General features: G+C 45.2%; 1 protein-coding gene across 4 annotated transcripts in view; it reads left to right on the top strand.

The window, feature by feature from the left end:
• Positions 1–26,952, top strand: part of klhl8 (kelch-like family member 8) — an 83,649-nt gene that overhangs the window by 32,877 nt on the left and 23,820 nt on the right. For 3 of the 4 annotated variants that reach the window (XM_010866847.3, XM_010866846.3, XM_010866848.4), the window contains exons 2-5: positions 8,688–8,913; positions 9,143–9,691; positions 10,090–10,276; positions 16,749–16,892. In XM_010866847.3, coding sequence (XP_010865149.1) covers positions 8,704–8,913; positions 9,143–9,691; positions 10,090–10,276; positions 16,749–16,892 — 1,090 coding nt within the window. In that variant the 5' untranslated portion in view covers positions 8,688–8,703. The remainder of the gene's footprint in view (positions 1–8,687; positions 8,914–9,142; positions 9,692–10,089; positions 10,277–16,748; positions 16,893–26,952) is intronic. The other variant, XM_010866849.3, reaches the window with a different exon arrangement.

Here is a 26,952-nt window from a genome sequence, read left to right as displayed (position 1 = left end):
CACTTTAGTCCAGTGGTGGGGCAGTGTGGCTGTTCCTTTGGCTCATCGACTTGGCAAGCTGGCCAAGAACAGACAGGAACCTGCCTTGAAACTCTCTGGAGCCGCCTGGTTTCTCTCAAGTAACCGCTGCATTATACTGTTCCCGTTGCTCCTGTCCTTGCTGCAGGTCGCCCCGATTAGCATTGTCGATGTCCCTCAGTGTGTCAAGGAAGCCTGTGTCTCTTCCTCTTCCCTAAGAGTAAAAATAGCACCAAAAAAACCCACAATAAATGAATACACAAGCACTGTTTTAAGTTGCATCAAGATATGAAGTGGTATATTCAGGTTTCCCACCATCATTATTAAAATGAGGCGATTGTCTTGATTTAAAACACCCTACTTTCAAAAGTAAACATTTAGAGATATGGTATCAATTTCAGGCAGGTCTGCACATCTAGCCTTTTTCCACAGGATAACAGTGGAGGAGCAAGTTTAGAAAAATGAATTGGGATTTAAATTAACTGTAGTTGACAAAGAATTTTAATGAAAACTGTAAATAGCAGTTCTGTAAAGATACATATGACATGTATGATTTATTGTATGACTTCTTTGTCCTCACACTAGTGGGGCTGTATGCATAGCAGTAGTGGGCTTTTGTTTTTGATTTAGAACACGTTCTGAAGACGAGTTGGTGCCACAGGGCTCAATATAGTTGATAGGAAGAGCCTTGGTGATCACCTAAAATAAGATTCCTCTAAAACTACAACACGTAGCTTGAATATAAGGTCATATTAACACAGCCAAAGCTATAACACAGCTAAAGCAAAAACATTTGTTTTTCTTTCATTCGTGAATGACATTGAGACAGTAACTATCAGTTCATGATGGGAAGTTCGACTCTTTCTACTGACTCAGATCTTGTTGAGTTCTTAAGTAAAAAAGTTTGATTCTTTCGAGTCATTTCGTTCATTAGTGTCAGTAATGCTTACAGCCCACCCCATTCAGCTAATGATAAAACTGACCGAGTCTGTCGTACACAAGTCTTTTTGCCGGACCACGTAAGCGAAACCGGCTAAGAAGAGCGAATGTCTCACTGAGTGAGTGAATGACAGACTATTGTGAAATAGCGTAGTGGTTAGAGAAGCGGACTTGTGAACTGTAGGTCCTGAGTTCGTATCTCCTTGCAGGCAAAGCGAAGTACGCATTGTGAATTATTACGTATTGACAGAAACTTCGCTGGCTAAAACCAAAACCTGAATACGGTTATATTGCAACTGCTTCTGGCAAGGAATAGTTTATCTTCAGTCTCGCTAGCAATTGCTCAATTCTTATGATTATTCCTAGGAGGTTAGTAGATACTAGTAAGGCTATTACTGGCTAATAAGCTGTTGAAACGGCCAGTGGCAAAAGCAATACGGCAAAAGCAATAAGCTGTTACAACGGCCAGTGGCAAAAGAGGATTTGTTCAGGATAGAGACGAGGCTATACTGACACCCAGCAAATGTACAGCTCTGTGATGTAGCGGTTAACGATACAGCCTTTGACATGGTCGACCCGGGTTCAAATCTCAAGGTGGCAACATGTTCTATTGTGGGTCGGCTGAACTAGGCTTGCCTGGTTTCTTGTTTAATTAGGCAAAGGATCAGTGTACAATTTGCTCTATCATTACAATCAAAAACCAACTGCTACATTAATCAGACTTACTATGTGTCCAATTATCTGTTACAAACATGTCTTTATAATGCTACTGTCTTGATCTATTTTTCTTGGCAACATTAAACTAACAGCGTATTATGTGGTTGGGTAGAACTTGTTCATATTAACAAAACAACCGTTCAAGTTGTTCACAAGTCTTTTTTATTTTTACTTTTTTACTTGGCGTCACTAATCAACTAACTATATTAATAATTATAGTCTGCGTTCAGTTATGTCTTTATGATGTTCTTGTCTTGATCTATTTTTCTCTGCAAATGCACATTCAAGTTGATCAGAGAACTGAGCTGGACCTAGGGAGTTACTTTTGTTTCAGTAAGAACAAACAAAAGCATTAGTATTGGAAACAAAATAATTAAAATTGAAAGCAAAACATAAACTAAAAAGTATTGCGATCAATATTGCAAATAAAATATTTTGAAATGCGAAAGTTAATGCAAATAATTATTTGAGGGGACATTTTTTTTTTATAACGCGACTGCATTATAACAATTGCCTTTGGCTGCAGTTTTTTTTCTCTTTGGTTACATTACCCTAGATTTTGCTCTCGATTTCTTTTTTTGCAGTTTAGAGTTTTTCACACAAATTTCATGGTGGGCAGGTTTAAGTGCATCTCCATTGGACAACCAGACAGGGCAACACTGAAAGCTCCAGTTCATTTACACTGTAGGCTTGTTGCATTAATAAGTAGACAGACTATTGTGTATGGAACTTAATTTGGGTTTCTGCAAATAAAAAATATACACCCCATTGTGCTTTCTGATACAAATTGTTAATTGTTTATATGTTACTCTATGAAGTTGCTATATAAAATTCCATATCTAAGACGTGTCGATTGTATTCACTGAACATTCTCGTGCACCTATGTTAGATATCCAACAGGCTAAGATGAAGCTGGCTAGAAAGCTGATACGTACAAATGACAGTGTGTTATAATTTAGCTAGTTAGCTGTGGAACAGAACTAACCCAAAATCATAATGTAAACATAGCTATGCAGTATGGCCAGTATGCATTAATTTATATTAAACAACATTCGCCAAGTAAATCTGTGGTAAAACTGCTTACAAAACATGGGCACATACTGAGTCTTGAAATAAAAGTGCTTTATTTGTTGATTTATTTGTCATGTCACAGCAACCAATTTGCACAACACTATATTCAAATGTAACATTCAGACACAAGGTAATTCCTACATTATACCTGGAGATCTACGATTGAGACTTTCCTACAGGTAACACCGTTCTTGTGTTCAAAAGCTACCAAGTGTTCAAATGGGCTTCCTCAATAATAGTTTCCAACACTTTATTTAACCAGGAAAGGCTCACTGAGATTAAAAATCTGTTTTTAAGGAGAATATCTAGCTACAAAGATGTGTCGGCATCGAGTAATTGTCTCTGGCCCCCTCCCAGCTGGGGGTGGTGACGAGCTCTACAGCAGACTTGCGCAACTCAATCGCTGACTGAAAACGGAGTTCTGCCCGTCGCAGGAGGTAGAGTTTGTAGATAACTGGCCTTCTTTTTGGGACTCTCCCAGAAATAGGGCCAGGCCTGATCTGCTGAGGAACGACGGACTCCATCCTAGCTGGAGTGGTGCTCTTCTTTTATCTAGGAACATTGACAGGAGTCTCACTCCTATAGCTTTAACATGAGATAGGGTGCAGGTCAGGCTGCAGGCTGTTAGCCAGCCTGCTAGCATAGTGGAGTCTGTCAAAAGCATAACCAGAGTAGTTAGTACAGCTTTACCTATTGCCACTGTGACTCGTTCCAGGCTGAGAAAAGTTAAACAAGGTAGTGCTAACAAAAACAACCTTATTAAGATAAAGCCTTCCTCCACCTCGGTCAAAAATAAAAATGATTGTATCACTTCGCATCTCAAAATGGGACTCCTAAACGTTAGATCCTTTGCTCCAAAGGCAGTTGCAGTAAATGAATTAATCTCTGATCATAAACTAGATGCTATTGGTTTATGTGAAACGTGGCTAAAGCCTAATTAATTCATTGCCTTAAATGAGGCCTCTCCTCCTGGTTATACTAGTGATCATATCCCTCGTGGGTCCCGAAAAGGAGGGGGTGTTGCTAATATTTATGACAGTAAATATAAATTTACTCTCAAACATATCACTGAGTTTCATTCTTTCGAAGTTTTACTCATGAAAGTTAACCAAGCCGATAAATCATTTTACATAGCTACTATTTACAGGCCCCCCGGGCCATACACAATGTTCCTCAATCACTTAAGCAAGCCTCCAGAAAATTGGAGCCAAAGTGGCGCTCCACCAAGTTGGAAGTATTTAGACTAGCCTGGATAGACAGTACACTACAATACCGAAATCACTCACGTCTGCTCGATCAGCTTATTTCTCCAACCTGATTGAGGCGAACAAAAACAATCCAAAATTTCTCTTTGATACAGTTGCAAAGTTAACAAAAAAGCTAAGCTTAGCAAGTGAAGTGGGTCTTCACTTAGTTGTAATGAATACATTAACTACTTTGATGAAAAGATCGTCACCATTAGAAAACAAATAACTGACTCCTTAAATAGTTATGGTCCTCAAAATCTGTTGTCCATAAAATGTCCTGAACCTCCCTGACCAGGTGTCAATGGGGACACTTTAATTTTTTGATACCGTATCGCTCAACACAGTAATGAGTTCTAAACCCACAAACTCTCAGCTAGACCCGATTTCAACAAAATTACTTAAGGAGCTATTTCCTGTGCTAGGTCAGCCAATGCTGAACATAATAAATTGCTCCCTTTCCTCCGGGTGTGTACCAAACTCACTAAAAATAGCGGAAATAAAGCCTCTTGTAAAAAAAATCTAATCTGGATCCCGACATATTAAACAATTAGAGGCTAATATCGAACCTCCCGTTCCTCTCAAAAATCTTAGAAAAATGTGTTTCCCAACAACTGAATGCCTTCCAAAAGACAAATTACATTTATGAAATACTCCAGTCCGGTTTCAGATCTCATCATAGAACTGAGACTGCACTCGTGAAGGTAACAAATTACCTTCTAATGGCCTCAGACAAAGGTTCCGCATCCGTCCTGTTGCTTCTTGATCTTAGTGCTGCTTTTGACACTATTGATCACTCCCTTCTCTTAGAGAGACTGGAAACCCATATTGGGCTACGTGGACATGTTCTAGCCTGGTTTAAATCTTATTTATCTGAAAGATATCAGTTGGTTAGAGTGGATGGCATATCCTATGACAAGTCAAAGGTATGCTTTGGAGTTCCTCAAGGCTCGGTTCTGGGCACATTATTGTTCTCACTATATATGCTCCCTCTGGGCGATGTAATCCGAAATCACAATATTCACTTTCACTGTTATGCTGATGACACACAGTTATACATTTCAACGAAGCATGGAGAAGCCCCAAAATTAGCTACTTTGGAAGCATGCGTTTCAGATATTTTCTTGCTCTTAAACTCAAATAAAACAGAAATGCTTGTTTTAGGACCCAAAAAACAAAGAGCGTTGTTAGCAGATCTCACTGTAAACCTCGACGGCTACATGGTCGTATCCCAAAAAACTGTAAAAAACCTTGGCTTTACCCTTGACCCTGACCTCTCCTTTGAAGAACATATGTCTCAAGAGTTGCTTATTTTCATCTTCAAAACATTGCAAAAAATAGAAACTTTCTATCAAAAACTGATGCAGAAAAACGAATCCATGCTTTTGTTACTTCTAGACTAGATTACTGCAATGCTCTTCTCTCTGGTTATCCAGACAAATTTATAAATAAACTTCAATTAGGGCTGCACACGGCTGCTAGAATCCTAACTAGAACAAAACAATTTGAACACATTACTCCTGTCCTGGCGTCCTTACACTGGCTGCCTGTTAGGGTTAGGGCTGATTTTAAGGTTTTACTCTTAACCTATAAATCAATACATGGACTTGCTCCTACTTACCTTGCTGAAATGATCCAGCCATACATACCTACATGTAACCTTAGATCGCAAGATGCAGGCCTTTTAATTGTACCTAGAATTTCGAAACAAACAGCTGGCGGCAGGTCCTTTTCTCATAGAGCTCCACTCCTGTGGAATGATCTGCCAATTAAGGTTAGAAATGCCAACTCAGTGCAAACTTTCAAGTGTCAACTAAAAACTCATCTCTACAGCATGGTTTATAATTAGGTGTAGCCTGGTCCAGGGGCGTGAAGGTGACCAGTAGGCTTGATACTGTCCACCCTTGCTCTCTTGCCAGGTGGGCTCTCGTCGCCACTGGGATGCCCTCCCTCCAATGCCTTTCGGGGGAAGAGTCACTGGCTTGTTGTTGTCTCTCTGTTGCGCACTTGTGCAATTGGGCTGTACGCTGCTAGCAATACTCAGGGGGGTTGCGGTTGGTGGGTGTCCCTTTGGTTGATGCCTGGCAATGTGGGTGGATTGATCTCCTGCCTGTTGGGCCCTGTCCGGGGCCTCCCCTGGGTAGTATGAACATGAAAAGTATGAGCATGTACAGCACTCAATACTTAGTTGTGGCTCCTTTTGCCTGAATTACTGCAGCAATGCAGCGTGGCATGAAGTCGATCAGTCTGTGGCACTGCTCAGGTGTTATGAGAGCCCAGGATGCTCTGATAGTGGCCTTCAGCTCTTCTGCAATGTTGGGTCTGGCGTATCGCATCTTCCTCTTCACAATACCTCATAGATTTTCTATAGGGTTAAGGTCAGGCGAGTTTGTTGGCCAATTAAGAACAGGGATACCATGGTCCTTAAACCAGGTACTGGTAGCTTTGGCACTGTGTGCAGGTGCCAAGTCCTGTTGAAAAATGAAATCTGCATCTCCATAAAGTTGGTCAGCAGCAGGAAGCATGAAGTGCTCTAAAACATCTTGGTAGACGGCTGTGTTGACCTTGGACCTCAGAAAACACAGTGGACCAACACCAGTACATGACATGGCACCCCGAACCATCACTGACTGTGGAAACGTTACACTGGACTTAAAACAACGTGGATTCTGTGCCTCTCCTCTCTTCCTCTAGACTCAGGTACCTTGATTTCCAAAGGAAGTGCAAAATGTACTTTTATCAGAGAACATAACTCCGCAGCAGTCCAGTCCTTATTGTCTTTAGCCCAGGCGAGACGCTTCTGACGCTGTGTGTTGTTCAAGAGTGGCTTGACACAAGGAATGCGACAGCTGAAACCCATGTCTTGCATACGTCTGTGCGTGGTGGTTCTTAAAGCACTGACTCCAGCTGCAGTCCACTCTTTGTGAATCTCCCCCACATTTTTGAATGGGTTTTGTTTCACAATCCTCTCCAGGGTACGGTATCCCTATTGCTTGTACACTTTTTTTCTACCACATCTTTTCCTTCCCTTCACCTCTCTATTAATGTGCTTGGTCACAGAGCTCTGTGAACAGCCATCCTCTTTAGTGAACAGCCAGCCTCTTTTGTTTCTTGCCCTCCTTGTGCAAGGTGTCAGTGGTCGTCTTTTGGACAGCTGTCAAGTCAGCAGTCTTCCCCATGATTGTGTAGCCTACAGAACTAGACTGAGAGACCATTTCAAGGCCTTTGCAGGTGTTTTGAGTTAATTACCTGATTAGAGTGTGGCACCAGGTGTCTTCAATATTGAACCTTTTCATAATATTCAAATTTTCGGAGATACTGAATTTGTTGTTTTCATTAGTTGTTAGTTATAATCATCACAATAAAAAGAAATAAACACTTGAAATATATCAGTCTGTGTGGAATGAATTTATACATTATACAAGTTTCACTTTTTGAATGGAATTACTGAAATAAATAAACTTTTTGATGATATTCTAATTATATGACCAGCACCTGTATATTAACCATTAGAATTATTTTTGAAAACAATACTGTGACAATCCTGCCATCTGATGGAGGTATAACATAATAGTCATTCAGCTCAATCAGCAATAATCATTTAACGCAACCAGTGTTTTTAGTGTTAAACAATTAAAAGATATGATATCAGTAATCAAAAAAGCAGCTCAGTTTGTGATAGAAATGCAATTTTATTAAATTTCATATGGGTTTCATTGACTTAACTGAAGTTTTAGTTTTTCACTTTATATTCGAGGGCATCCAGGGAAAAGAGAGGTATTGATACATTTTCAAGCATACATTACATTATGTACATTACATACACTACAAGTAATGTTTTGCGACAGAAGTGCAACTCAAGAACATTATTTTGCGATCTTGTTTTGAGGTAGCCTCTGCAGGGTTTACGTTAGCCAGCAAATGCTGGCTTTCGCCGGTATCAGGTGTAGATGTCCGGCAGATGAAAATATCAACGGACAAAATGTCCGGTGGGATATATGCTAAATGAAGAAATAAATAGATTAATAGCATATTAAATAGCCTAATATTATGTGACATATGATCTTTTGCCAAGAAAACAGCGAGCCTCCGCTCACTCTTACAGTAATGCCACATGCACACGGTCCACTCGCTCAACTCGCAAATTTTTCAATCTCTGGCGAGCTGTCGCTTAGCCTTCCCTAGTGTACACACTGCCCGCTCAGGCTGTGCGTCTTGCTCATTTTAATTGTGTTTGGTCATGTGCCTAAGTGTGGTGTCGGATTCCAAGGCCGCACACTCCCGCAGCAGCTCCAGCATACGCCCCGAAATATCGAAGGCACAGCAGACATCCCTGGGCTAGACTGAAAAACAAAAAACAAAACGATGGTGCAAGTGAGGCTAATAAGACAACAGAAAAGGATCGTTATTTGAAATAGCGTTCCTTACAAAACTTATTTAAATTTTTAATATGCAATGGACAACATATATTTATCCATAAATTTTAATGTGCATTATCTAATTATGAAGTATGGTTGGAAATGACACAATATTTTACACATGATTGAGTGCATTTTACACATGCTCTTATCAGCCATTCCTTTGGCTGATCAGATGCAACAAATAAGCGACTGAAACACTTGTTTATTAAATAATAGGCTAAACCTTCTCCTTCTTTCCTTCATGTTGCCCTCATCTTGCCCTCTTCCCCAAATGTAGCTCTCTGTAGACGGTGATGGCACCAGACGACATGGTGCCAGAGCATGCCAAGCAGCACAAGCTCAAGCAGGACAAGGCGAAGAAGTGTCAGAGCACCATTAGGCCTGATGGAGACTGTGAGCCAGATGGATCTTTTGTCTTTGAGGCTCATGAAGCATGGAAGGACTTCCACAACTCTCTGCGCCAGTTCTACGAAGTAGGGGAACTCTGTGATGTCACACTGAAGGTAGGTAGTGTATGGTTTTGTGGTGTTGTCTCAATACTCGCAGATACTCTAGTATTGTGGCAGGAAAGGTTCAGCATATTGATGCCAATTAGTTTAAATCTCTGCAAGCAATGGACTTTGTCTCGCTTAAATCTTTTAAAATTTTTGTTTTGTTTGTGACATGAGGAGCTCAGAAAAATGTGCAAAATGAATAAAGTTTTTGCTTCCTTTCTGTACTCACCGTGTGCAGGTGGGCAGCAGACTGATACCATGCCACAAGCTGGTACTGGCCTGTGTAATTCCCTACTTCAGGGCAATGTTCCTGTCTGAAATGTCTGAGGCCAAACAGAACTTGATCGAGATCAAGGACTTTGATGGAGATGCCATCCACGATCTGGTGCGGTTTGCCTACTCCTCCAGGCTGACTCTGACAGTGGACAACGTGCAGCCCCTCCTCTACGCGGCCTGCATACTGCAGGTGGAGCTGGTAGCCAGGGCTTGCTGTGAATACATGAAGGCCCACTTCCACCCCTCCAACTGCCTTGCTGTCCGCACCTTCGCCGAGAGCCATAACCGCGTCGACCTGATGGACATGGCGGACCGCTATGCGTGCGAGAACTTCCGGGAGGTGGTGGACTGTGAGGACTTCCCGTGTGTGTCACCTCAGCACCTGAGAACCCTACTGTCCTCCAACGACCTGAACATCCACTCGGAGACGCAGGTGTACAATGCTGCTGTCAAGTGGCTGAAAGCCAACCCCCAGCACCATGAGGCCTGGCTGGACCACATCATGTCTCAGGTAAGTGGACCCGTTTTGTGTTTCTGTGTGTACACTGTGTTGTGTCTGTGGTTCTGTTTGGAGCTATTGCTTTACCATTTGCTTTGGTTTATTAGGAACCCCAGTCACTTTCACGTTTGTACTCCTTAGTTCCACATAAAACATCTAACACATGACATAGTACAGAAAATGTGTTAACTAGACAACATACTATTGATATTCATTATCATAATATTTATATATATAATATTATTATTGTGATAATATAACATGTATATATTCTTACAGTACAGTTAAAGTACCATTACTCAGTTGTAGGTTTGTAGGTTGTGCAGTAATTCTAGGATTCTGCGGTGGAATGCCTTCTTTCATAATATGTTCATAGCGTATTGACCTTATTCTTTGTCTGTGTGGTGCAGGTTCGGCTCCCTCTGCTTCCTGTGGACTTCCTCACAGGAACAGTAGCCAAGGAGGACATGATCAAAGCGAACTTAAGCTGCCGAGACCTGCTTGACGAGGCCCGGAACTATCACCTGCACCTCAGCAACAAGGTGGTCCCGGACTTCCAATACTCTTTCAGAACCATGCCCAGGAAACACACTGCTGGTAACAAAAGACTTGTGACCTGTACATTTTTTCTAATTGTGGAAATAATTGTCAGAAATTGCCTTTTGTCGAACCAGGAAGTTATGTTGCCATTGTTACAGCTTCCATTATGCTTTGCATCAGTCAATGAGGCGTGTCTGAGCTTAGTCTACACAGTAATAAAAGAACAAGGGCAGAAAACAAGACATTAATTCAAAACACAACCGCATTGCACGCTAACACTGGATCTGTAGTGTTACTAGTTCAAATACTGTTGATACTGTTGAAAAACATTAACAGACCCAAAAATCAGTTTTTGCTTTCCTTTTTGTTGTTTGCTTGTGTACTTGTGGATTTGCATCGATATGTATATTATTCAGGGTTTACATTGGCTGGCTAATACCGGCTTTTTGCCAGTATCAAGTGTAGTTGTCCGGCAGATTAAAATATCAATGGCCAAAATGCAGCCCGGGTGGTTGTGGAGGCAAAAACTCGGGCCTGGGAGGAGTTCGGTGAGGCCATGGAGAAGGACTATCGGCTGGCCTCGAAGAGATTCTGGCAAACTGTCCGGCGCCTCAGGAGAGGGAAACAGTGCCCTACCAACGCTGTTTACAGTAGAGGTGGGCAGCTGTTGACCTCAACTGGGGATGTCGTCGGGCGGTGGAAGGAGTACTTCGAGGATCTCCTCAATCCCGCAGTCACGTCTTCCATTGAGGAAGCAGAGGATGATGGCTCAGAGGTGGACTCGTCCATCACCCGGGCTGAAGTCACTGAGGTGGTCAAGAAACTCCTCGGTACCTCAAGTCTCTGGATGTTGTGGGGCTGTCTTGGTTGACACGCCTGTGCAACATCGCGTGGCGGTCGGGGACAGTGCCTTTGGGATGGCAGACCGGGGTGGTGGTCCCTCTTTTTAAGAAGGGGGACCGGAGGGTGTGTTCCAACTATAGAGGGATCACACTTCTCAGCCTCCCCGGGAAAGTCTATGCCAGGGTGCTGGAGAGGAGAATACGGCCGATAGTAGAACCTCGGATTCAGGAGGAACAGTGTGGTTTTCGTCCGGGCCGTGGAACACTGGACCAGCTCTATACCCTCTATGGGGTGTTGGAGGGTTCATGGGAGTTTGCCCAACCAGTCCACATGTGTTTTGTGGATTTGGAGAAGGCATTCGACTGTGTCCCTCGCGGCGTCCTGTGGAGGGTGCTTCGGGAATATGGGGTCCTGGGTCCTTTGCTAAGGGCTGTCGGGTCCCTATTACGACCGAAGCAGGAGCTTGGTCCGCATTGCCGGCAGTAAGTCAGACTTGTTCCCAGTGCATGTTGGACTCCGGCAGGGCTGCCCTTTGTCACCGGTTCTGTTCATAATTTTTATGGACAGAATTTCTAGGCGCAGCCAGGTGCCGGAGGGTGTCAGGTTTGGGGACCACACGATTTCGTCTTTGCTCTTTGCGGATGATGTTGTCGTGTTGGCCCCTTCAAACCAGGACCTTCAGCATGCGCTGGGACAGTTTGCAGCCGAGTGTGAAGCGGTGGGGATGAGAATCAGTACCTCCAAATCCGAGGCCATGGTCCTCAGTCGGTGTCCCCCCGGTGTCCCCCAGGAAGAGCTGGAGGAAGTGTCTGGGGAGAGGGAAGTCTGGGCATCTCTGCTTAGACTGCTGCCCCCGTGACCCGGCCCCGGATGAAGCGGAAGAAAATGAATGAATGAATGAATGAATGGCCAAAATATCAGATGGGAAATATGCCAAATGAATAAATAGATGAATAGCATATTAAATAGCCTAATGTTTTGTGACCTATATGATCTGTGGCCAAGAAGAGATTGTGCAACTCAGGCCAGCAAGACCACAGAAAAGTGTCATTATTTGAAATAGCCTTCCTTACAAAACGTGTTTCAACATTTAATATGCAATGCGACACCATATATTGGTCCATACATTTGCACATTATCTAATTAGGAAATATGGTTAGAAATGACAAAATTCGACTTACAATATTAGTCAAAATGTTTTACACCCGCTTGAGTGTTTTATCTATTGGTCGATCAGATGTGACAAATAAGCGACTGAAACACGTTTGTCTATTAAATAATAATGTTGCGATATTAGGCTACATTATGGTGCATTGTAAAACAATACTTAACTCGATTTAAACATACTGAAATTGAGAAGAAAACACGTTTCAGGATCTGACAACCTATGAAAACTGACATATTTTGTGTGGTAGGCTATTTGTTGAGACGTTTCTAACATTGGCTTCAAAATCCCTTATTCAGATTGGAAACATGATTTTGGAATCAAAATATTGTGCAAATAGATAGTTGTTTATAAAAAAAAACTTGAGATCTGGTTCAGATTATTTTGATGCAGCAATTATGTAATAATAACAGTGACAGTCCTAGGCTAGCCTATATGCTATATAAGACAGTGAAGAGTTCATTCCACTGACTACTTTAAATAAAAAACATTTGTAGAGTTTGTGTTTTATTGCTGTTTAAATGTATGCTATTATATTGCTATTGAAAACATAGCCTGTCCAGTAGCTGTTCCATATGGCTGGAATTCTCAAATTTTAACGGCCATATTGGCTGTCAAAAAAAAGTATAGTGTAAACTCTGATACTGAGGAAAAGAGAAACATTTCAAATAGTTTGCCAGTTCTGTACTTATGCATCAATACATTGTCACACCACAACTATAACTCAATATGCAAGCCTGGACTATGGGACTTTACACCGGGGGAAAATTGGGAGTCACACCAGTGCTAGGAGGAGGCAATGCTCCTTCTCCACTTCTTGGCTTGTTCCTCTGCAACCTGTGTTTACAAGCTTGTGAACAAACCTGATGAATCAGCCTATTATCAAGTTTTTTATATTCAGATATTTTCTGTTGTCAACAACATCATTTGGCAAAATAAAAATGTAGTCTATTTGGTGAATAAAGATCCATCCATCCATCCATCTTCTCCCGCTTATCCGGGGCCGGGTCGCGGGGGCAGCAGTCTAAGCAGGGATGCCCAGACTTCCCTCTCCCCAGACACTTCCTCTAGCTCTTCCGGGGAGACACCGAGGCGTTCCCAGGCCAGCCGGGAGACATAGTCCCTCCAGCGTGTCCTAGGTCTTCCCCGGGGTCTCTTCCCGGTGGGACGGGACCGGAACACCTTCCCAGGAAGGCGTTCCGGAGGCATCCGAAAAAGATGCCCAAGCCACCTCAGCTGACCCCTCTCGATGTGGAGGAGCAGCGGCTCTACTCTGAGCTCCTCCCGGGTGACCGAGCTTCTCACCCTATCTCTAAGGGATCGCCCGGCCACCCTGCGGAGAAAGCTCATTTCGGCCGCCTGTATCCGGGATCTTGTCCTTTCGGTCATGACCCAAAGCTCATGACCATAGGTGAGAGTAGGAACGTAGATTGACTGGTAAATCGAGAGCTTCGCCTTGCGGCTCAGCTCTTTCTTCACCACGACAGACCGATACATCGACCGCATTACTGCAGAAGCTGCACCGATCCGTCTGTCAATCTCCCGTTCCATCCTTCCCTCACTCGTGAACAAGACCCCTAGATACTTAAACTCCTCCACTTGAGGCAGGCACTCTCCACCAACCTGAAGTGGGCAAGCCACCCTTTTCCGACTGAGGACCATGGCCTCAGATTTGGAGGTACTGATTTTCATCCCCACCGCTTCACACTCGGCTGCAAACCGTCCCAGTGCATGCTGAAGGTCCTGGTTAGAAGGGGCCAACACGACAACATCATCTGCAAAGAGCAGAGACGAAATTGTGTGGTCCCCAAACCTGACACCCTCCGGCCCCTGGCTGCGCCTAGAAATTCTGTCCATAAAAATTACGAACAGAACCGGTGACAAAGGGCAGCCCTGCCGGAGTCCAACATGCACTGGGAACAAGTCTGACTTACTGCCGGCAATGCGGACCAAGCTCCTGCTTCGGTTGTACAGGGACCTGACAGCCCTTAGCAAAGGACCCAGGACCCCATATTCCCCAAGCACCCTCCACAAGATGCCGCGAGGGACACAGTCGAATGCTTTCTCCAAATCCACAAAACACATGTGGATTGGTTGGGCAAACTCCCATGAACCCTCCAACACCCCGTAGAGGGTATAGAGCTGGTCCAGTGTTCCACGGCCCGGACGAAAACCACACTGTTCCTCCTGAATCCGAGGTTCTACTATCGGCCGTATTCTCCTCTCCAGAACCCTGGCATAGACTTTCCCGGGGAGGCTGAGAAGTGTGATCCCCCTATAGTTGGAACACACCCTCCGGTCCCCCTTCTTAAAAATAGGGACCACCACCCCGGTCTGCCATCCAAGAGGCACTGTCCCCGACCGCCACGCGATGTTGCACAGGCGTGTCAACCAAGACAGCCCCACAACATCCAGAGACTTGAGGTACTCAGGGCGGATCTCATCCACCCCCGGTGCCTTGCCACCGAGGAGTTTCTTGACCACCTCAGTGACTTCAGCCCGGGTGATGGACGAGTCCACCTCTGAGCCCTCATCCTCTGCTTCCTCAATGGAAGACGTGTCAGCGGGATTGAGGAGATCCTCGAAGTACTCCTTCCACCGCCCGACGACATCCTCAGTTGAGGTCAACAGCTGTCCACCTCTACTGTAAACAGCGTTGGTAGGGCACTGTTTCCCTCTCCTGAGGCGCCGGATGGTTTGCCAGAATCTCTTCGAGGCCAGCCGATAGTCCTTCTCCATGGCCTCACCGAACTCCTCCCAGGCCCGAGTTTTTGCCTCCACAACCACCCGGGCTGCAGCCCGCTTGGCCTGTCGGTACCCGTCAGCTGCCTCAGGAGTCCCACAAGCCAACCAGGCCTGATAGGACTCCTTCTTCAGCTTGACGGCATCCCTTACTTCCGGTGTCCACCACCGGGTTCGGGGATTGCCGCCTCGACAGGCACCGGAGACCTTACGGCCACAGCTCCGAGCGGCCGCTTCGACAATGGCGGTGGAGAACATGGTCCACTCGGACTCAATATCTCCAACCTCCCTCGGGATCCAGTCGAAACTCTGCCGGAGGTGGGAGTTAAAGATCTCTCTGACAGGAGACTCGGCCAGACGTTCCCAGCAGACCCTTACAGTACGCTTGGGCCTGCCGAGTCTGTCCAGCTTCCTCCCCCGCCATCGGATCCAACTCACCACCAGGTGGTGATCAGTTGACAGCTCCGCCCCTCTCTTCACCCGAGTGTCCAAGACATACGGCCGCAGGTCAGATGAGACGACAACAAAGTCGATCATCGACCTGCGGCCTAGGGTGTCCTGGTGCCACGTGCACTGATGGACACCCTTATGCTTGAACATGGTGTTCGTTATGGACAAACTGTGACTAGCACAGAAGTCCAATAATTGAACACCACTCGGGTTCAGATCCGGGGGGCCGTTCCTCCCAATCACGCCCCTCCAGGTGTCACTGTCGTTGCCCACGTGGGCGTTGAAGTCCCCCAGTAGAACAATAGAGTCCCCAGTCGGAGCACTTTCCAGCACCCCTCCCAGAGACTCCAAGAAGGTCGGGTACTCTGCACTGCCGTTCGGCCCGTAGGCACAAACAACAGTGAGAGACCTATCCCCGACCCGTAGGCGCAGGGAAACGACCCTCTCGTTCACCGGGGTAAACTCCAACACATGGCGGCAGAGCTGGGGAGCTATGAGCAAACCCACACCAGCCCGCCGCCTCTCACCATGGGCAACTCCAGAGTGGTGAAGAGTCCATCCTCTCTCAAGGAGTGTGGTTCCAGAGCCCAAGCCGTGTGTAGAGGTGATCCCGATTACCTCTAATCGGAACCTTTCAACCTCACGCACCAACTCAGGCTCCTTCCCCGCCAGCGAGGTGACATTCCACGTCCCTAGAGCCAGTTTCCGTGTCCAGAGATCGGGTTGTCTAGGCCCCTGCCTTCGACTGCCGCCCGATCCTCTTCGCACCGGCCCCTTATGGTCCCTCCTGTGGGTGGTGAGCCCACGGGAGGGCGGCCCCACGTCGCCCGTTCGGGCTGAGCCCGGCCGGGCCCCATGGGGGAAGGCCCGGCCACCAGGCGCTCGCATACGAGCCCCAACCCCGGGCCTGGCTCCAGGGTGGGGCCCCGGCTGCGCCATACCGGGCGACGTCACGGTACTCAAAATGTTTTTCTTCATTTAGGGGGTTTTGAACCGCTCTTAGTCTGACCCGTCGCCTAAGACCTGTTTGCCTTGGGAGACCCTACCAGGGGCATATAGCCCCAGACAACATAGCTCCTAGGGTCACTCGGGTACTCAAACCCCTCCACCACGTTAAGGTGGCAGTTCTTGGAGGGGGTGAATAAAGATGATTCTGATTATTTAATTCAAGTTGATGGGGGGTGCATTGAACATGCTACTAACTGAACAATAAGTTGTTCCTGTGTGTCCCTGTTGGTATATTGTGTTGAGCTGGCATTGCAGTGTTGTGTTTCTGCCCTGTGGTTTTGCTGTGACTGCTGTAACCCTTGACCTCTGCCCCCTCGTCAGGTGTATTGTTTTGCGTGGGTGGTCGGGGAGGTTCTGGTGACCCATTCCGCAGCATTGAGTGTTACTCAATCTGCAAGAACAGCTGGTTTTTTGGACCTGAGATGAACAGCAGAAGACGCCATGTTGGAGTCATCTCAGTAGGAGGTGAGATAAAAATGTATGGCCAACCATAATTTGAGGCATGGTTTGCAGGAAACAGTATTCTCCATTTTTCTATGGAAGTATGGCAGTCTTCGTGGTCGATTCATGTCTTGAAATTGTCACTCCTTTATGTCATTGCTATTGTTATCAATATTCTACAGTTGGTGCAGCCATATTGATAGTCAAAAGTTTAATGGGGTTAATTACTTTAAACAGAGGATGATTACAGCTAGATTACAGCTAAATTAAGTCTAACTTATGCTACAAGGGCTTGGAAATATGATGCCATTGCCAAAGTAGGTAGAGTATTTAGTAAAAAGTTAGCTAGCAAAGTTGTCAAAAATAGTTAGCTGTCCAAACGGTACATAGCTCACATTTAGTGGATTTTATTTGCTCCCACCTTGTTGATATTAGCTGAATTACAGAAACATCCACATTGTTACGTAAAACTTCCAGTTTTGGTCAACCTGCTTACAAAAGAAAAACTATATTTTTGGATATTAAAACATTAAAAAAATACTTTAGATGGCACAATAATTCCCTACTCTTGTTTTGTCACTTGAATAGAAACTGCTTTTCCCACAGGAAATTAGCTAGGGATTTAGCTTGATGCCATCTGTCATTGCTGGTTTGAGAAAAGATAATTACATGTTTTAATGAGGCTAAGAAGGGAGGATGCCACTTCTCCATTTACTTACAGTTTCCAGTGCACCCTCCTTTGAACATTAGAAATTCTGTATTTTAGGATGCACTTTGGCGTGCACCCATGTAACTGTAATCACCCAAGTAAAATGTTGTGAAACACTATCATTCCACTATTACTGCTGATGTTATGTTATGAACTACATGAATAAAAAAAAACAGTTCTATAGAATGCCTCTTTAAGGATGATTTGAGGAAAATGCTCACTTGGCCATTAGCCCGCAATTCAATAACTATCAGCCGTAATTAATTCCAGCCTGCTGATATTACCGAATTGCTCTTGACTTTGAACTGGTAATTGCGACGTTTTAGTAGGCAGTTTTAATTTGTCATCATGTTGATCAATGGTATGGCGCCTAATTGACTCCCCTGCACAATACATAAAAATGTAGCATATTGTTACATTATAGCTTTCGGAACCCATGCCAAGCCATATTAGGCATCATATGAGATTTTGTACTTTGTCCCTGCTCTTTTATACCGGTGATTCCCATAACTCACTAAATGCTAACTCACTCCACCCAGGGGGTAAAGTACAGTGGGGAGAACAAGTATTTGATACACTGCCAATTTTTCAGGTTTTCCCACTTACAAAGCATGTAGAAGTCTGTAATTTTTCTGTAATGACATAAGTATTTTATACATCAGAAAAGCAGAACTTAATATTTGGTACAGAAACCTTTGTTTGCAATTACAGAGATCATACATTTCCTGTAGTTCTTGACCAGGTTTGCACACACTGCAGCAGGGATTTTGGCCCACTCCTCCATACAGACCTTCTCAAGATCTTTCAGGTTTCGGGGCTGTCGCTGGGCAATACGGACTTTCAGCTCCCTCCAATGATTTTCTATTGGGTTCAGGTCTGGAGACTGGCTAGGCCACTCCAGGACCTTGAGATGCTTCTTACGGAGCCACTCCTTAGTTGCCCTGGCTGTGTGTTTCGGGTCGTTGTCATGCTGGAAGACCCAGCCACGACCCACCTTCAATGCTCTTACTGAGGGAAGGAGGTTGTTGGTCAAGATCTCGCAATACATGGCTCCATCCATCCTCCCCTCAATACGGTGGAGTCGTCCTGTCCCATTTGCAAGAAAGCATCCCCAAAGAATGATGTTTCCACCTCCATGCTTCACGGTTGGGATGGTGTTCTTTGGGTTCTTCCATTTCCAAATATTGCGCCAGCAGTTGTTGCCTTCTCACCAAGCTGCTTGCCTATTGTCCTGTAGCCCATCCCAGCCTTGTGCAGGTCTAGAATTCTATCCCTGATGTCCTTACACATCTCTCTGGCCTTGGCCATTGTGGAGAGGTTGGAGTCTGTTTGATTGAGTGTGTGGACAGGTGTCTTTTATAAAGGTAAAAAGTTCAAACAGGTGCAGTTAATACAGGTAATGAGTGGAGAACAGGAGGGCTTCTTAAAGAAAAACGAACAGGTCTGTGAGAGCCGGAATTCTTACTGGTTGGTATGTGATCAAATACTTGTTCTCCCCACTGTAGATTTAATATCTTACCGGCATTAGACCTATCATGAGCGAGCACATGTGAAAACACATTTATTTTATTGTTACAATCATCAGTGCCTTATGATCTTGGTGAGCCTAAGCCTGTTTGTCATAGAACTTTTGTCATATGTTACCTTGTGTGGCATAAACACCTATCATTCAGAAAGACTTTCCTCTGAGTTTCAAATCATTATTTCATAAGGTGTCTCTGTTGGCCACATGGGCACATTTATGAACGTGCTAACTTTTTTATGAACATTAATTACATTACAGCCTTATTCTAAAATGGATTCATTAGATTAATCTACAAACAATACCCCATAATGAGAGGCATGTGCTGAAACTGAAAAAATGGGCAGAGTTGTCGGCTCACATGATGCGCACAAAAAACGACAGAGAACGCGTCCAAGGAGATGGACATGCACATGTCAATTGGGAAGGGTGCTACAGTTGTGCTCATATGTTAGCAGGCAGAAATGGTTGCATTTTGGCATTGATTTTGAAAATATGACTAATCATGCAAAAACACTGTCTTTTATTTAAGGATAGTGATCATATTTGACTCCTTTTTCAATCATAATCATTACAGAAATCAACCAAATGGCCCTGATCAAATGTTTGCATACCCTTGTACAATGGCATTGTTACAGACACACAAGGTGACACATACAGGTGAAATGGCAATGAATGGTGCATTTCCCACACATGTGGCTTTTTAAATTGCAGTTTTGTCTGTGTATAAATAGTCAGTTAGTTTGTTAGCTCTCACATGGATGTACTGAGCAGGCCATGGGGAGCTGAAAATAACTATCAAAAGACCTGCGTAACATGGTAATGGAACTTTATAAAGATGGAAAAGGATATAATAAGATATCCAAAGCCTTGCAAATGCCAGTCAGTAGTGTTCAGTCACTTATTAAGAAGTGGACATTTCTGGGATCTCTTGATACCAAGACACTGTCAGGTAGACCAAGAAAGATTTCAGCCAAAACTGCCAGAAGAATTGTTCGGGAAACAAAGAAAAACCCACAGGTAACCTCTGGAGAAATACAGGCTGCTCTGGAAAAGACGGTGTGGTTGTTTCAAGGAACAAAATACAACGATACTTGAACATAAATGAGCTGCATGGTCAAGTTGCCAGAAAGAAACCTTTACTGTTCCAGTGCCACAAAAAAGCTTGGTTACAATATGTTTGACAACACCTTGACGCGCCTCACAGCTTCTCTATCTTCTGCCTGTCGCAGGAGATATAGTTTGTAGATAACTGGCTCTGTTTTTGGGACTCTCCCAGAAATAGGGCCAGGCCTGATCTGCTGAGGAGCGACAGACTCCATCCCAGCTGGAGTGGTGCTCTTCTTTACCTATTGCCACTGTGACTCGTTCCAGGCTGAGAAAAGTTAAACAAGGTAGTGCTAACATAAACAACCTTATCAAGCTAAAGCCTTCCTCAACCTCGGTCACAAATAAAAATTACCGTATCACCTTGCATCTCAAAATGGGACTCCTAAATGTTAGATCCCTTGCTCCAAAGGCAGTTGCAATAAATGAATTAATCTCTGATCATAAACTAGATGTTATTGGTTTATGTGAAACGTGGCTAAAGCCTGATTAATTCATTGTCTTAAATGAGGTCTCTCCTCCTATACTAGTGATCATATCCCTCGTGCATCCCGAAAAGGAGGGGGTGTTGCTAATATTTATGACAGTAAATATAAATTTACTCTCAAACATATCACTGAGTTTCATTCTTTTGAAGTTTTACCTGGTTGATAAATCGTTTTACCTAGCTACTATTTATAGGCCCCCCGGGCCATACACAATGTTCCTCAATGAGTTTCCAGAATTCTTGTCTAACCTTGTAGTCATGGCAGATAGTATTAAAATTTTTGGCGATTTCGATATTCATATGGAAAAGTCCAATGATCCTCTTCAAAAATCCTTTGAAGCCATAATTGACTCAATGGGTTTCATCCAACATGTCTCAGGTCCAACACATTGCCACAATCACACATTAGATTTAATCCTGTCACGAGAAATAGATATTGTAGATCTAATAATTTCCCCCTAAATCCTGGATTATCGGATCATTGTCTTATTACATTTACCGTTAAAACAAGAAATGCACTTGTTTCGCAAACAATGAGTTTCAAAAGCTGTACTTAAAATTCTCGGACTACAAATAAGTTCCTTGATATTCTTATATCAAGGAATTTAGCTCGTTAACGACAGAGTAAATACGTTCGCTCATTAAAGACAGAGTAAATAAATCTGTGAACGATAATATCGAGGATCTAAACTCAACACCCCTCCGTGAACTGCCACCTTAACGTGGTGGAGGGGTTTGAGTACCCGAGTGACCCAAGGACCTATGTTGTCTGGGGCTATATGCACCTGGTAGGATCTCCCAAGGCAAACAGGTCCTAGCCGACGTCCTAGCGGTTCAAAACCCTTTAATGATGAGAAAAATCTTGAGGTCCGTGACTTCGCCCGGTATGGCGCAGCCGGGGCCCCACCCTGGAGCCAGGCCCAGGGTTGTGGCTCGTACACAAGCGCCTGGTGGCCGAAGGAGCGACGTGGGGCCGCCTTCCCGTGGGCTCACCACCTGCGGGAGGAACCATAAGGGGCCGGTGCGGAGAGGTTTGGGCGGCAGTCGAAGGAGGGGGCCTCGACAACCCGATCCCTGGACACGGAAACTAGCTCTAGGGACGTGCAACGTCACCTCGCTGGCGGGGAAGGAGGCTGAGATCGTGCGTAAGGTTTAGAGGTTCCGACTACAGGTAGTTGGGATCACCTCTACTCACGCCTTGGGCTCTGGAACCACACTCCTTGAGAGAGGATGGACTCTTCACCACTCTGGAGTTGCCCATGGTGAGAGGCGGCGGGCTGGTGTGGGTTTGCTTATAGCTCCCCAGCTCTGCCGCCATGTGTTGGAGTTTACCCCGGTGAACGAGAGGGTTGTTTCCCTGCGCCCACGGGTCGGGGATAGGTCTATCACTGTTGTTTGTGCCTACGGGCCGAACAGCAGTGCAGAGTACCCGACCTTCTTGGAGTCTCTGGGAGGGGTGCTGGAAAGTGCTCCGACTGGGGACTCTATCGTTCTACTGGGGGACTTCAACGCCCACGTTGGCAACGACAGTGACACCTGAAGTCAGTTATTGGACTTCTGTGCTAGTCACAGTTTGTCCAAAATGAACACCATGTTCAAGCATAAGTGTGTCCATCAGTGCACGTGGCACCAGGACACCCTAGGCCGTAGGTCGATGATCGATTTTGTTGTCGTTTCATCTGACCTGCGGCCGTATGTCTTGGACACTGGGGTAAAGAGAAAGGCGGAGCTTTCAACTGATCACCACCTGGTGGTGAGTTGGATCCGATGGCGGGGGAGGAAGCTGGACAGACTCGGCAGGCCCAAGCATACTGTAAGGGTCTGCTGGGAACGTCTGGCCGAGTCTCCTGTCAGAGAGATCTTTAACTCCCACCTCCGGCAGAGCTTCGACTAGATCCCAAGGGAGGCTGGAGATATTGAGTCCGAGTGGACCATGTTCTCCACTGCCATTGTCGAAGCGGCCGCTCTGAGCTGTGGCCGTAAGGTCTCCGGTGCCTGGTGGACACCAGAAGTAAGGGATGCTGTCAAGCTGAAGAAGGAGTCCTATCATGCCTCGTTGGCTTGTGGGACTCCTGAGGCAGCTGACGGGTACCGTCAGGCCAAGCGGACGGCAGACCGGGTGGTTGTGGAGGCAAAAACTCAACTGGGAATGTCGTCGGGCGGTGGAAGGAGTACTTCGAGGATCTCCACAATCCCGCCGTCACGTCTTCCATTGAGGAAGCAGAGGATGAGGGTGCAGAGGTGGACTCGTCCATCACCCGGGCTGAAGTCACAGAGGTAGTCAAGAAACTCCTTGGTGGCAAGGCACCAGGGGTGGATGAGATCCGCCCTGAGTAGCTCAAGTCTCTGGATGTTGTGGGGCTGTCTTCGTTGACACGCCTGTGCAACATCGCGTGGCGGTCGGGGACAGACCGGGGTGGTGGTCCCTCTTTTTAAGATGGGGGACCGGAGAGGGTGTGTTCCAACTACAGGGGGATCACACTTCTTAGCCTCCCCGGGAAAGTCTATGCCAGGGTACTGGAGAGGAGAATACGGCCGATAGTAGAACTTCGGATTCAGGAGGAACAGTGTGGCTTTCGTCCGGGCAGTGGAACACTGGACCAGCTCTAAACCCTCTAGGGGGGCTGGAGGGTTCATGGGAGTTTGCCCAACCAATCCACATGTGTTTTGTGGATTTGGAGAAGGCATTCGACTGTGTTCCTCGTGGCATCCTGTGGAGAGTGCTTCAGGAATATGGGGTCCTGGGTCCTTTGCTAAGGGCTGTCAGGTCCCTGTACTACCGAAGCAGGAGCTTGGTCCGCATTGCCGGCAGTAAGTCAGACTTGTTCCCAGTGCATGTTGGACTCCGGCAGGGCTGCCCTTTGTCGCCGGTTCTGTTCGTATTTTTTATGGACAGAATTTCTAGGCGCAGCCAGGTGCCGGAGGGTGTCAGGTTTAGGGACCACACAATTTCGTCTCTGCTCTTTGCGGATGATGTTGTCGTGTTGGCCCCTTCAAACCAGGACCTTCAGCATGCACTGGGACGGTTTGCAGCCAAGTGTAAACCAAGGACAAGATCCCGGATACAGGCGGCCGAAATGAAGCTCGGTCACCCGGGAGGAGCTCAGAGTAGAGCCGCTGCTCCTGCACATCGAGAGGGGTCAGCTGAGGTGGCATGGGCATCTGTTTCGGATGCCTCCAGAACACCTTCCTGGGAAGGTGTTCCGGGCCCATCCCACCGGCGGAGACCCCGGGGAAGACCTAGGACACGCTGCAGGGACTATGTCTCCCTGCTGGCCTGGGAACGCTTCGGTTTCCCCCCGGAAGAGCTGGAGGAATTGTCTAGGGAGAGGGAAGTCTGGGCATCTCTGCTTAGACTGCTGCCCCCGCGACCCGGCCCCAGATAAGCGGAAGAAAATTATGAAAATTATGATGATGATAAACTCAACACTGCGAAATACATTAGACACGTTTGCACCACTAAAAACAAAAGAAATAGGCAACAAGAAACTTGCACCCTGGTACACAGACAATACTAGAGCACTTAAGCAAGCCTCCAGAAAATTGGAGCCAAAGTGGCGCTCCACCAAGTTGGAAGTATTCAGACTAGCCTGGATAGACAGTACATTACAATACCAAAAATCACTCACGTCTGTCCAATCAGCTTATTTCTCCAACCTTATTGACGTGAACAAAAACAATTCAAAATGTCTCTTCGATACAGTTGCGAAGTTAACAAAAAAGCAAAGCTTAACTAGTGAAGTGCGTCTTCACTTTAGTTGTAATGAATACATGAACTACTTTTAAGAAAAGATCATCCCCATTAGTAAACAAATAACTGACTCCTCCTTAAATAGTTATGGTTCTCAAAATCTCAGTTGTCCTGAGAATGTCCTGAACCTCCTTGACCAGGTGTCAATGGGGACACTTGAATTTTTTGATACCGTATATCGCTCAACAAATTCACAAAATTTGTAATGAGTTCTAAACCCACAAACTTTCAGCTAGACCCGATTCCAACAAATTTACTTAAGGAGCTATTTCCTGTGCTAGGTCAGCCAATATTGAACATAATAAATTGCTCCCTTTCCTCCGGATGTGTACCAAACTCACGAAAAATTGCGGAAATTACGCCTCTTCTAAAAAAAAGTCTAATCTGGATACTGACATATTAAACAATTATAGGCTAATATTTCACCTCTCATTCCTCTCAAAAATCTTAGAAAAATGTGTTTCCCAACAACTGGATTCCTTCCTGAAGACAAATTACATTTATGAAATGCTCCAGTCCGGTTTCAGACCCTATCATAGCACTGATACTGCACTCGTGAAGGTAACAAATGAACTTCTAATGGCCTCAGACAAAGATTCCGCATCCGTCCTGTTGCTTCTTGATCTTAGTGCTGCTTTTGACACTATTGATCACTCACTTCTCTTAGGGAGACTGGAAACCCATATTGGGCTACGTGGACATGTTCTAGCCTGGTTTAAATCTTATATATCTGAAAGATATCAGTTTTTTGTGGATGGCATTTCCTCTGACAAGTAAAAGGTATGCTTTGGTATTCATCAAGGCTCGGTTCTGGGCCCATTATTGTTCTCACTATATACACTCACCTAAAGGATTATTAGGAACACCATACTTATACTGTGTTTGACCCCCTTTCGCCTTCAGAACTGCCTTAATTCTACGTGGCATTGCTGAAAGCATTCTTTAGAAACGTTGGCCCATATTGATAGGATAGCATCTTGCAGTTGATGAAGATTTGTGGGATGCACATCCAGGGCACGAAGCTCCCGTTCCACCACATCCCAAAGATGCTCTATTGGGTTGAGATCTGGTGACTGTGGAGGCCATTTCAGTACAGTGAACTCATTGTCATGTTCAAGAAACAAATTTGAAATGATTCGAGCTTTGTGACATGGGGCATTATCCTGCTGGAAGTAGCCATCAGAGGATGGGTACATGGTGGTCATAAAGGGGTGGACATGGTCAGAAACAATGCTCAGGTAGGCCATGGCATTTAAACAATTCCCAATTGGCACTAAGGGGCCTAAAGTGTGCCAAGAAACCATCCCCACACCATTATACCACCACCACCAGCCTGCACAGTGGTAACAAGGCATGATGGATCCATGTTCTCATTCTGTTTACGCCCAATTCTGACTCTACCATCTGAATGTCTCAACAGAAATTGAGACTCATCAGACCAGGCAACATTCTTCCAGTCTTCAACTGTCCAATTTTGGTGAGCTCGTGCAAATTGTAGCCTCTTTTTCCTATTTGTACTGGAGATGAGTGGTACCCGGTGGGGTCTTCTGCTGTTGTAGCCCATCCGCCTCAAGGTTGTGCGTGTTGTGGCTTCACAAATGCTTTGCTGCATACCTCGGTTGTAATGAGTGGTTATTTCAGTCAAAGTTGCTCTTCTATCAGCTTGAATCAGTCGGCCCATTCTCCTCTGACCTCTAGCATCAACAAGGCATTTTCGCCCACAGGACTGCCGCATACTGGATGTTTTCCCTTTTCACACCATTCGTTGTAAACCCTAGAAATGGTTGTGCGTGAAAATCCCAGTAACTGAGCAGATTGTGAAATACTCAAACCGGCCTGTCTGGCACCAACAACCATGCCACGCTCAAAATTGCTTAAATCACCTTTCTTTCCCATTCTGACATTCAGTTTGGAGTTCAGGAGATTGTCTTGACCAGGACCACACCCCTAAATGCATTGAAGCAACTGCCATGTGATTTGTTGATTATATAGTTGCATTAATGAGAAATTGAACAGGTGTTCCTAATAATCCTTTAGGTGAGTGTATGCTGCCTCTGGGCGATGTAATCCGAAATCACAATGTACATTTTCACTGTTATGCTGATGACACACAGTTATATATTTCAACGAAGCATGGAGAAGCCCCAAAATTAGCTACTTTGGAAGCATGCGTTTCAGATATTAGGAAGTGAATGACCGAGAACTCTTAAACTCAAGAAAAACAGAAATGCTCGTTTTAGGACCCAAGAAACAAAGAGCGTTGTTAGCAGATCTCACTGTGAACCTCGAAGGCTGCATGGTCATATCCTAAAAAACTGTAAGAAACCTCTGCGTTACCCTTGACCCTGAGCTCTCCTTTGATGAACATATCAAATATGTCTCAAGCGGTGCTTATTTTCATCTTCAAATCATTGCAAAAAACTTTCTATCAAAAACGGATGCAGAAAAACGAATCCATGCTTTTGTTACCTCTAGACTAGATTACTGCAATGCTCTTTTTTCCGGTTA

This window comes from Esox lucius, chromosome 14 (assembly GCF_011004845.1).
Source record: "Esox lucius isolate fEsoLuc1 chromosome 14, fEsoLuc1.pri, whole genome shotgun sequence".
NCBI classification, from domain to species: domain Eukaryota; kingdom Metazoa; phylum Chordata; class Actinopteri; order Esociformes; family Esocidae; genus Esox; species Esox lucius.
This window is presented reverse-complemented; position numbering and strand designations above follow the sequence as displayed.